The 13,094-nt window shown below is 37.8% G+C and overlaps 1 protein-coding gene across 3 annotated transcripts in view; it reads right to left on the bottom strand.

Annotated features, from left to right (window-relative positions):
• UNC80 (unc-80 subunit of NALCN channel complex) overlaps nucleotides 1-13,094 on the bottom strand; it is a 174,985-nt gene that overhangs the window by 98,497 nt on the left and 63,394 nt on the right. For all 3 annotated transcript variants that reach the window (XM_090283247.1, XM_090283255.1, XM_090283261.1), the window contains exons 23-25: nucleotides 7,060-7,272; nucleotides 3,590-3,725; nucleotides 325-458 (exon numbers count right to left, since the gene is read on the bottom strand). In XM_090283247.1, coding sequence (XP_090139373.1) covers nucleotides 325-458; nucleotides 3,590-3,725; nucleotides 7,060-7,272 — 483 coding nt within the window. The remainder of the gene's footprint in view (nucleotides 1-324; nucleotides 459-3,589; nucleotides 3,726-7,059; nucleotides 7,273-13,094) is intronic.

The following is a 13,094-nucleotide window of genomic DNA, read 5'->3' as shown; positions in this document are numbered from 1 at the left end:
AAAACATTCTGGCCATAAAACTCTCCATAGTCTGCAGTGTAGAGGAACCTACACATTCGTATATGTTTCTAGCATTATTGATAATGATCAATCAAACATTTTACCCAATGGCGCTATCTTTGTGATTTCAAGTTTAACCTTAGAGTTATTATTTTTTAAATGGAAAAGATTTTATTTTTATATATGAACATCTCTTGGCTGAACTTTAAATTATATGATACATTTGGCCATTGGACATTTAAAGAAATTGTGAATACTTAAAACCTAGCCATGTGTCTCAGCCTCACCAAGTAGCCTGGTTATTAACGCGCATGCTTTCCTTACCACCAGAGGCTCAGTGCGTGGTCTGGGCAGGCAAGAAAAGGTCTCTCGCAGGAAGGTGGTAATCTCCAGGAGAAGTTGGCACGCTGCCATCTTCAAGGCAAAGGGGCAACCACATTTTGAGGGGTTCACAGTACCTATGGAATGAAAGAGTTCTTTCGTAAGTAAACAAACTAAAATAAAGAGAGGCATGGTTCAATGAACACAGCTACACATGTGTAAAATCAAATTGCATGTGAGAACGTTACCTAAACATGTCCAAAATGAAAGTGCATATGAGAACGTTGTCTATACATGTTTGATTTAGCTATTCCCTTTACCATAATCTGTGCATTAACAGACTCTCTTTTCTTCCATCTTGTAATTGTGCAATATAAAAAATGCCTGAGCATTAAAATGGCAATTAAGAATTAAATTATTCTCCTTACAGCCTCATAGAGTAATAAAATGCAGCTCCGCTAAACTAAAAAGCCTTTTAATGAAAACAGGAATGGGAAAGCACTTTTGTAAGATTTTCACATCGCCATTCAATCAGATTTAGACTGTATACATGGTGGTGAACTAAATTTGAAACTACAAAAATCCTGCTGGTTCATTTTATAAGACACATCTCTCTTGATGTTCTGAGGGCAGTGAAGTTATTTCAGTCCTAGTCCAGATATGTTTCTGTAGCATAAATAAGACATACCTAAACAGCTCTATCATCAGTTTACACAAATTAGCCTGCCATATTAAGGTATAGCTACATTAGAAGTATGTAAATATTCTCCTTTGTTCTAAAAAATACTGGTCTTTGAATGAGCAGAACATTGCATCTACCATAGATCAACTAATGGATTTTTTTCTCTAAAGGTAATGGCCAAGTTGACACCATGAAGATTTTTTTAATTCCCAGGATTTAAAACTCTCAAATACATCAAAAATCAAGCAAAAATTTACTGATCACATATCAGTGTTCAGAAAAGAAGACCAAAGCCATACAGAGTTCTCTCATAAAAGAAAATAGCTGTTCATTTTGAATGAATCAAGTCATTAAGCAAACAATATCACTGCATATCAACATTCCTACAAACACCTCTAAAATGTTTCCCATGTATTAGGTTTTCTTAATTAAGTAGAATACATACTTCATGGTTTATATGGACAGAAGGTGGAAATTATGGTCTTTTTGAAGATATCTGGCTGTTGTTTACTCATGAAAACCATTATTTCCTCTCCAGAGGTAATATGCAGCCGGGAACATTGCCTCTTTTTAAGAATCAAAGAGACAAAAGTTCTTTAGAATTTCCAAACCTATGCAGAGTTGCACCCTAATTATCTTTTAAATGCAAGATGAGCTATGTATTGACTTGAAAGTGGAATGAAACCAGACATTCCAATATTATGTCTGATGGAGGCTACATGCCTCTAGAACTTGCCTGGATTTGCAATGATTTTTTAAAAATAATTAAACACTATATATTCAGTGTAAACTTATGGATCTGTCCTTTTGCTTCTGAGGTTTTCATCTGGATTCTTCTTGTCAGTCCTGTATACAGACAATAACCTTAGTCCTCCATCCAGGGTCTCTCATAACTATCATCTCAAATATTCTATTATTGATAGAGTAATGCCTAATCTCACAAAAAAAGCTAATATACTAGGTATAACATGTTGGTAAATAATACTTAGATACTCTCATGGAGAATCAAGATCATGTTGGTCTATGAGGATATGTCCAACTAATGTTGCTTTGGCTCTTCTCTGTTCTGAAAGTCCCCTGGGAGATTCAGGGCAGTTTGGGGATGTCTCCTGGCAGGCTTTCAATAGGTTCTGTGATTACTCAATAATCATTGAGTCTTTCTATGGATCAGACTCAATTCCATGAGTCATCCTAGGAGGGTTTAGACTCCTATGAACTTGGGGAAATCATTGGGGCAACTTTCACCATAAGGCTGAAAGCCTGATGTCAGGATTTGGTGTTTCATCAACAGCTAAGTCAATAAGATCTGCTCTCATTTGATAAGGGCTGAAAAAAAGCAAAATGATTTTAAAAACTGAAAAAAAATATCCTTGATATGAAAGTGGAAAAGAAGACAATACATTGTCTTTATTATTCAATTCTGTCTAATGTTACATTCTAACCATGAAATATAGTCTTTATATTTCATGACTATAAAGATGTAATAAGTTTAGCATTACTTAAGGACAACCCTAAAGACATAATTAGGGAGTGTGAGTTTGAAACCACTAGGGAAGATAAAGAGGAAGAGGCTTCACTGACTTCATCAGATAATGCTACTGATTACATAATCACAGTGGAACTTTATGCTCCATAAAAGGCAGCAGTACATATACATACAAGTTTGTGTGGCATAAAACATATAAATGCACAAAATGGTTTTAGAGAGGGATGTACAGGAATCTCCGTCTCTATTTTTCTATAGTAGGACTCAATTATAATTTTAATAAGTAACTATAGTACAGAATATTCGTAGTTCTAAAAATCTGAATCTTTTTATATATGTATATATTATTTTTTATCCTCAAACAAGGACATTTTTCATTGCTTTTAGAGAAAGAGGAAGGGAGAGAGAGAAACATCGATATGACAGAGAAATATCATTTGATTGCCTATCATACCTGTATGCAACGGACCAGGGATCATAGATCTTGCTCAGATCAGGGATAAACCTGCAACCTAGGTATATGCCCTGACCAGGAATAGAACCTGCAACCTTTCCATTATGGGATAATGCTTCAACCAACTGAGCGACATTGGCCAGGGCAATGATTCTTTTAATATTTCAATTTCATGTCAAATGCTACAATACACTCTGATTAAATATTACAATATGTTAGTAATTTGGGAAGTATGTCATCTTCAATTTCATTTGGTATAAATTACATTTTTATTTTTTATCTCCAGAAGCAAAAGTAAAATATAAAATCTGACCAAACCTCTTCTGGGACAGTAAAATTCCATAACTTAATTTTCTCTAATACTAATCTTGTATAATACGAGTCAGACACTACAAAGCAATGGAAGTTCTAGAAGGCCTACAACTCTTTGACCCTGTCTATAGGCTCTTCCTTCTGGTTCTTGCCCTCCTCTTTGTGTGGCTTTATGTGCATGCTTCCCACCCATGCACGGGGAATAGAGGACAAGGTGCCGTGGGGGGACATGGGAAGGTGGTAAGAATATGAAAGAGGAAAGAGAAATATTAAGTGCTCCTAAAGCAGAGGTTCTTACGAGCAGGGGTTCTTGTAGTAAAGGGAGTCTCCTTACTGTCATCTAAAAAGTCTTCTTCCTCATCCTCCTTCCTCAGTCTCCTTTTGGTCTCTTCATCATAAATGAGACCCAGCAGACTGGCCGGACTCTCGCTTTCCCCGTGGCACAGCTCATTCAATCGGACGCCGATTGCCTACCATGGGGAAAAAAATAAACAGCATAAAGTATATCGGACTGTGAAGCAGGCTCTCTCATTACAGAGGACACAAAAAACCAATCCATGGGAATTATTTCCCGCATAACCAAGCATCCTCTCTATGCCAGAGTGCTATTCTTACCATGTTTTCCAATGTGAAAATCCAGAGATGGAAGACAATGATGCTATCTCCAAGGTCATTTAGACTAAACACTTTTAAGAAGTAGCATGATACCTTTGTATACTCCTATAAATTTTTTTCCATTTACTCACTCGGTGAAAATATTTTCACTTATTTAAGGGTCATTTATTTTATAGGTCTCATATATGGGAGTATGCAGTCTTTAATGGAGGATTTTGTTGCAGTAAAAATAAGAAGTCACAGTTTTTCAGAGTACTTCTGATTATGCTATTTTATGAGAATGTCACTGTTGTGCTAATGATTGTGGAGGTTGGCAAGAATTCCAGTACTGCAATTTTATTTATATCTGCCATTCTATATGCACTATTGGCTTTTTAAATAGACCTTGTTCTTCCCCTCCGTGATACTCTCTGAATTAGTAAGAAATACTAACTACCCTTTTGGTAGAGTTACCCAACATCAACATTAGTAATGTGACTTTTAATAATCCAGCACATGGACAATACAGGTTTCATATAAGGTATTCATAGACCTAGTACTTGCTATTAGTTATTCTGAATCATCATGCACTATTGACTGATTTGCCAAAAGGAATTTTCCATAAGAAGACACAAAATACAGTATCTTTAATTTCTTTTATATTCCAATTATACACCATATGCAACAGTGGAAGAAACACAAGCATAGCAAGAAAAGTTAGGAAAAAAGCTAAAATGAGTGCTAAACTTAGAGTTTGCCAGTTGGGTTACTCTGTGCATTAGTAAGAACAAAATTCCATCTAGACTTTTCCTTTCTTCTGTATCATTCTTTGCAACTACTTAGAAAAGTTACTAAGTTCTGGATATGCAAGAAATTACATTCACTACTGGAAACTGACAGATAAAAATATGTCCAAAATACTTCAATAAAAACACAAGTTGTATGAATGTCTTGTCTATCTGGAAACAAAAAGGTCTCCTTAAACTCTAGGATTAGAGGATTAAGAAAAACCACATCTAAAGAAAGAAAGCAGTGTAAACAGATATCACAGGATCCTAACTTTTTAGCTACCAGCCTGACATGTTTTAAGCAAACAAAACAAAACATCAAGACAAGAAGCACCACCTCAACAATAAGCCTTGTCCTGATGCCACCGTTTTGGAGATCCCGTCCAAAGGAGGACATGCAACGTGAGTTTGGAGGGAGCCAGCAAACTTAATGGTGAGATTCAAAGGGGAAAGATTCTATATTGGTCCTCCCAGGATGTTGAAAATAAACATCCGAAGTTAAATCCACAATTAACAAAAGCTAAAGGGTTGCCAAAACAGGAACTTTCTGGAATAATACGAAATGTCTAAATACTAATTTAGAGCTCTGCACCTCTTCCAAGACTAGAAAAATGCCTTAGAGCCATGTTTATTCCCTTCTTCATTCACCAGATATTTATTAGGTGAGGTAATTTTTAGGTTATAAATAAAACATAAAGTTGAATAAATTGCTATAGCACACTGAAATCTTTGTTTAATGAGACCTACTAGATAATAAATCTTCATACAGAATGATCATTGTTCGGGAATTGGGATGGTTAGAGAGGTTGAAAGACTTGCTCAGCGTTACTCCGCAAGCTGTGAACTAGGATTCAAACACAGGACAGGCTGTTTGACTCAATGTCTTTTGCTCTTTCCCTGTCACAGACCATAGAGTCTATTGGGGAGGTAATAACATACCAAAATAACGCATTAAGTGGGGAAAGAATTCCGAAGTTTATTAGTTCAGAAGCTGGAGAGTTTAGATGCAGTTTGGAGAATAATAGAAAGTCTCATTGCTGCACACTTTGAAGAATTGGTGTTCTGGGTAATGGGGAAGGGAAAGAGTCGGTATTCCAGACAGAAAGTCACAAAAGATCCACATTTAGGGAAATAAACTGATGTGGCCACAGACTGACAAGCCACTTGGTTGAAGCGCCATTTTGTGAGAAGAAATAATGTACAGAGAGGCTGGAAAGGGAAATTAGAACCAGATCCTACAGTTCTTGAAGCTGAACTTCATTTTACTTTCTGAAGGATGATAAAAGGTAGTTTCTGAGTTGGGGAGAAGAAACCTTATCACTCATTCAAGGGACACTGTGCTCATTAACTAGAAATTCAAAGACAAACTATGTAGCCTGCTTTCCAAAATTAATGTAATAGCTTACTATTATTGAACATCTCTTTGATGCAAAAGATTGAGATAAATGTTCTTTAGATACTTGTACAGTAGTTCATTTGACTTCATCAGCTGTGGAAAGAGCAGTGATTCCAGGCTAAGCAATTTTGGTTTTATCCCCCGGGGAAGAGAAGGGCCACTGAAGCATGTAAGTGGGTGGGAAGCACAACCTGATTTGCATTTTAGGCTCATCACCCTGACAGCAGTTTGGACAGTCAATTGGAAGGGACAAGTCTGGAGGCCGGGAGATAAGTATGAATGTCCTGCTTTCAGACGGATCGTGATGCACGAAAGAGATTACTTTATCGGCAGTGTGTAGGATTTGGTCTCCTGTGGGGAGGAGACCAGACAGAAAAATACTTTATTGATCCAGATGAGAAATCTGACCTGAAGGGACATTAGCGGTGTGGAGGGGGTGAAATCAATAAGGGAAGGAGGTTTGGAATCTGTTCAAAAGCTGTCATTTTAGATGATGGTGGAATCATTAATGAGAACAGGAATTTGAGGAGGGGTTGCAGATGGGGTGGGAGGTGTATTTATTATGGGAAGAACAGTTTTATTTTGGTCAGATGGAGTATTACGTGAATGCCCCCAGAGTGCAGTTGGCAATGCTGGCCTGGGATGTGAAGTGTTACAGATAGAGAAGCCTGTGCCGCTGGCATACAGTTAACAGCTGGAAACACAAGAATAAAGGTAACCCCGGGGGAAATTATGCAGAAAGAAATTAGGAAATATCTTGGGAAAACACATTTATAAGCAGGAAGGAAGCAAGAACCAGGGAAGGAGACAGAAAGGCTAATAATGTCTAACTTCACAGATTTACTGGGAGGGTTAAATGAATTAACATTATTTCTCCCTAAAATGTTTTGTTCAGTGCCTGGCACACAGACAAAGTACTTAGTACATTGTCTCAAAAACAAACAAACAAACAAACAAACATAAACACAAAATGTCTTCCCTTGACACAAGCCCCCTCATTTTTATAGAAGAAAATGAAAAGCTCACGTCTCCCCATTGGTAGAAGAGCTTGGCCGCATTCCACTGTAGCTTCTGGTTCCGCTTGTTGCCCACGATGGGAGACCGTCCCCTGGACAGGCCCTTCTTGGTGATATTCACGTGATGTCCTTTCATCCACTCGGGCCAGTTGCCACGGTTGCAGCGGTGAACGAAACGGGCACATTCCAGGAACAGCGCTGCTCTGGCTACCACGGGAGCTTCCTACATCGCGTTGTTAAGGAAAGAATGATATGGGGTTAATGAACAATAAATTGACCTTAAAGGGAATTACTATGCACTCTTAGTTTATTTCAGTTTTTGACTCAGTTCAGCTGTTATTTCCCAGGGCAGTGTTAATGTGGTTAACACATTAGTGGAGAATATGGAAAATGAACCCACAAAGGCAAATTTGGATATTGAAGAATTACAGTTTAAATAGGTTTCTGTGTTTATTTTTCTTCTTTTGCAGAATTGCAAGTCATTTCAGACTCATTTTGCATATTTAAGAGGCAGCTGGGATTTGAGTATGAGAGTGAAATAATTTTTAATGCTTTTAAATATGAAGCTTTTTAAACCTAAAATTGTAACATGAAGCAAACAAATATTCAATTTCTAGGACTAGTCTTATGCTAACCAAGGGTGTCAATAGTAATTTTGTTGCAACAATAATCTATAATCTATGACCATCCACATGCTCCAAGAAAATATAACCGCTCCAGAGTATTTTGGCCAGTAAGAAAAGGACGTGCTTACTAGATTTTGTTGAGTTAGTCTTTTACCCCCCAACTTTGCCATGAATAACAGACCAAATTTTCTTAAACAAGCAGGGCTTTAACTGAGAATGTTTGATAAAGAGGAAATCAGTTAATTGATAAACAAAAACCTGAGCATTTCAGAAAATCACAAATGTGGCTGTATCTTGTCATATTAAGATGTGCTTGAAAAAAATAAAAGAACAACTTTCAGTTGTACTTAGAAACTAGTAAGGTCATATATCTACTAAACTCTTTACAAGATAAAAAAAAAATTTTTTAATGAGGGAAGGAGTGTTAAGTTTCCCATAGAAGGTCAACATGTCACAAAAATACATATATCAACATTTAATGGGTATTTTGACTTGTGCTAGTTTTAAAAAATACATCATAATATTAGCTATGGCCTCAGAGTTATCTAATAACCACAGGTTGCTTAGTAACCACAGGTTTTCAAATTGAAACTTTTTTCTTCATTTCAAGCAATAGTGTTATGCATTGATCCATAATGTTAAAACAGGGGTGAATAGAGAGTATCAATTACATGATAATTAATTTTTATGAATTATAATTCTTAATTATCATAACTTTATGACCTAGAAATAATATTTTCATTTTAATATTTTTTCAAAATGTAGCATAATTTTTCCATTATCATATAGCTGAGGAAGGGTGTACAGAGGATTCAGTGCCAGGATTCTCTCTCAGGTCTATACTAGTCCCTCTTTGGTGTCTACATTGTCTTAATTTATACTTATATGAATCTTGGTAAAAGTTGATTTCTAGAATGCATGTAGAAAGTCATTCCTTAAAAACGAGACATTAATGTTAAGTAATGTTATTTTTCTTAAACACAAATATATGATCACATCGTTTTCCCCTTTAAAATCTATTATCAACTCCATCCACCTCAATCATAAAATAAACAGGAATCTTTGCTATTTGGGTCCTCTCCCCTTCCATCCCTGTCTCAAGTAGTCCGCCATCCACTTACGTCAAATTGGTAATAGTCTCCCAAATATGACATCTCATACCTTTCCATTGGCTGTTCCCATGGCTTGCAGAGCCTTGGAACCCCTTTTCCATATGGCAAATTCCCACTTTTAAGATTTAGTTCAGTTACCTCCTCTAAGAAGTCTTCCTTAATCCTTTCCCTCTTCAGGCTACTTCATACTTTGGTTGGTTACTTCATACTTTTGAGTACCATAGTATCTCAAATACAGGGGATGATTCAAGTAAGTTAGCCCATTAAGTGTCTACAACTTAAATGAAGCCATAAAGAAGAATTCCAATATGAAATATATGTATAAACCAACAGCTTTACACAGCATATGATGAGTTGCCAGAACATACAAAGTAAACCTATATGAAAAGGCAGAATGCAAGATGAACACTAGTGGTGAGAATCTATCATTAATAAACAATGGACACTAATGAAGAGACTCCATAATCAACTGTGTTGGGGCCTAGACTTGGTTGTGACCTGCGACTGCAAAGGGTCCAATGACTTTCTGCATCAAATCTTATCGGTATTGTGGTGTCATAACATACAGACTAAATATCTACACTCCTTTCTTATACTAAATATTTATTTTATCAAACATCTCAGATATGCTAATCTGTCTCTTATAAAGGCACAAACATCTGTCTCTAAAAACAAATGCCAGTCTGTAGAGCAAGGCGAGAGACACCATTCATTCTTAGCCTGACACATTTTGACACATTCCCAACATAAAGCAATGAGATTCATTGTTCAATGAAGGAAGACAGAAGCATCACAGCTGGAAAGAGCATTATGTTATGCACTCTGGCTCCTTCAGGATTAGCAAGGGAGAAACTTAGCCGAACTCAAGTGCATCCAGCAGAGGATCCTCTTATTGCTCTTATCTATTAGACAGTTCTGAGAGGATCAATACATGAATGAAAAACCCAAGCTGTGCTATGTATAGCTTCCCATATATTTTGGCTTGCCTTGTTCAGGAAAAAAAAAAAAAGTTTTCTTTTGCTTAGGAAACTCAAGGCATTTTGAATGAAAAGCAATTTCAACTCTCTGCTCTCAAAACCTTAGGATAAAACTTAGATATTGTTAAACTTTGGCCCTAGGAAATCCTAATCTATGTTTGGAAATGGAATTGAGATCAATATGAAAATAATCCCCATTCGCTCTACAGCACATTAAGGGGAGGGGAGGTTCTTGTATGACAAATTTTATCCATGTAAATTGCAAAACCCAGTAGCATTTGGAAATGTCACTGTCTGCTTTAAGAGATGATGATATAGATTAATTCAAATATTGCCTTTTTGTTATAATCCTCATGAAGTATCTGAAGATACTTAGGAACAAGTACTGACTTCACAATGTGTGTGAAAAGCATTCAAGGCATTCTAATGTGGGTGTGGTCGGGAAATTATATTTGTTGTAAGTATCTTTCAAAGTGTAGTTCAGAAAGTATTGATATTAGAAGCAAGGTTACAAAATACCATGGACAACGAACGAATTCTTCCTGGAGATAAAGGAAAGCCAATTTTTTTCTCTTATGCTGGAGCTTACCTCTTACGGCTCAGTGCGATCTGAAGAAGCAGCAAAAAATGGAGGCATGACAGAATGGATAGGGATGGACTCACATCACAGAGAAACACAGCACAAATGAAGAAAAATGAATCGGAAGAATGCTGCGTGGCTGGAAAGAACCACAGAGTGTCAGAGGCATGGTGAAAAAAGTGCACATCAACACAAAATTCGACACCACTGGCATACCATGGAGAATTTTGCTGATGGTCCTGAAAGAAAATAGGCATATTTAAATTTCTTCTTTGTTATGAACATGTCTGCCAGATCATGTTTTTATGTTCCATTGTGCCACAGAATGGCTTCTATTCCATTCCGTCACAGTTTTGTAGGTCCTAGACAAGTAAGAATCAATTTTTACTGGGAAGACAAAATATTAGGCAGAACCATATGGAATTTCTAAGTTTGAAGGTCAAACATCATTGAATACTAACAATTTCAGATGATTCAGTCTTATAGGGGGTGTTCTTTGTGGTTGCTACACAGTTGTCTAGTTAAAATTACAAAATGCCATGCCATTATGCAGTTTGGATTTCTCTAACATTTTGCAACTAGGAAACTTCAAGTGTCAGGCTACTTTTCCTTGACATTCTTTGTCACTTTTTCCTGCCTTTTATTAGATCATTAATGTATATTGAATGTTTCCTTTATGAAAGTGAAGCAGAGAATTGGAATACTAATTCAAACAGCTGTGCTTTATTTTGCCTGGGGACCTATAAAATATTTTTACCACGGTACGATGGTTAATTGAAGGTTATAATTGCATGCATTTCTTTTCCTCTAGGACTATATCTAAGCTTATTATGTGAGAAAAAACCCTGACTGATCCTGAAAACTCATATAACAACCCTGAACAGGAACTAACTTTTCAAAGAATGAATATTTTATGTTGGCCCCTGGGGAATTACATAATATTTTTTTTATTGCTTTACCAAAAAATATAAAGCTCTTGCTAGTGCAGGATGCCTATTTATTTAAAACCAGTGGGAATAAGCAGTTATTGTATGTTATACTGTGCACTGAAACCTAGTTTGCTGGAGGGCATGTGCTTGTGAGTCAGTATTTATTACTTCGCCTGTATTGATTCTCAGCCTGCCTGAGATCATTAAGTAACTGACAGGCTGCCTCTGCCCCTGTCATTGCTACTGTTGCTGGGGGCACCAGAAATGACTCCGTTGTCAGGCTCCAGGCAGGCATTATTTAGGGCACAGTCTGGATGGCTAGTCTTTTTAACTCTTAATGCAGATCATGCACATAGTTTGGGTAAGAATTTAAAACCAAGCGAGGACTTCTGTTTCTGACAATATGATGGATTAAGTGTGAAGACAAACTTCTTCTGATTTAGACACTGAAAATACTGGATAAAATATCCAAAACTTTCTTCCTTTTGTTTTTGCTTTAGTTTCTAACGTAAGATAATAGGCAGTGAAGAGGAGAAATAATGAGAAAGTAGAATTCTGGGGTGGAAGTGGGAGGAGGGGTGTGAGCTAGTATAGGAATATTCCCCTCAAAGGTTACTGAGGACTACAGAGAGACAAGAGCATGTGTTTTCAATGGGCCACAAGAGTCTGTGCCCAAGTGTAGTAGGCGGTCAGGTAATACAGTCCAACATAAAGTCAAAGGTCCCAGGTGGGGGCCACCCTCACTGGATGAATGATAAAAAGATCTGTTCTTCAGAACTAGGCCTACTGACTGACTTCTCTTGGCTCTGGGTTAGGAGAGAGAAGGAGAGAGAGAGCGAGAAAGGGAGAGAGAAACAGAGAGATAGAGGGGAGGGAAGGAGGAAGTCTTTTAGAATTCTTAATCAAAATCTTACATTCCCATATAAGTTTGGACTAGAATGGTCATTACCTCCATGCCCCTTGCCCTCAAAAATATAGTTTAAAAATGATCTCAGGTTGGTGATATTCCCAGGTGCTTGAAAAAAGAAACAGAAGTCCTCTCTGGAGGAATACTCTGAACCAATACTTCTCAAATCTTCAAACTTGAGAATGCATAAGGGTCACTTTGGGATATGGATAAAATAGATTCTTTGGCCTCATCCCCCAGAGATTCTGATTCAGTAGATCCGTTGCAGGGCCTGAAAATTCACATTTCTAACTTGCTCGCAGATGATGCCGGTATTGTTGGTCCACTAAGTAATAACACTGTTTTTTAACAGAGATCTTAAAGAATTTTCCCAGATTAAGTTCCAAGAAGTTCTCGTCGTCGGCAGCCGTCCGTCTCGAGAGACGATGGTGTAGCTTCTTAAGAGTCTATCTGCACCGCCGAGAATGGCTGTGCAGTCCGACTCGGGAGTGACACGGTATCTGTCTCCTCCCGTGTTGAATCGACATCTTGCGATGACGCTGGAGTGTCCTCTCCAGTGAAGCTGAAGCTACAGAGCCTGGGCAGGGTGATATGGAGGGTCTGCTGTTGCCCATGCAGCAGACCCCCCCTCTCTTCGCAGCTGAAGGGTCCAAGGGAAAGACGGAGTCAATACAGCTTGGCTTCAGGTGCGCCGCAGGAGTTGCCGGTGTTGACTACAACGTCAAACCGCCTTAGGGACTCCGGCTCCGGATTTTCTGTCGGAGTTTACTCCCTTAGCCTTTCCCCTGAAGAGGTATGCCGCAAGGCAGCGGAGGTTTTTTGGAGTCAGAGTTTTCCTTCTCTGATGTACCCTGACTGGAAGATCGAACCAGCGACACTTAGCTCGCAGGCCGACGCTCAATCCACTGAGCCAA

This window comes from Furipterus horrens, unplaced genomic scaffold (assembly GCF_987537825.1).
Source record: "Furipterus horrens unplaced genomic scaffold, mFurHor1.1.pri manual_scaffold_1, whole genome shotgun sequence".
Taxonomy (NCBI): Eukaryota; Metazoa; Chordata; class Mammalia; order Chiroptera; family Furipteridae; genus Furipterus; species Furipterus horrens.
Note: the sequence above shows the minus strand (reverse complement) of the source record. Positions and strands in the feature narration are given on the sequence as shown.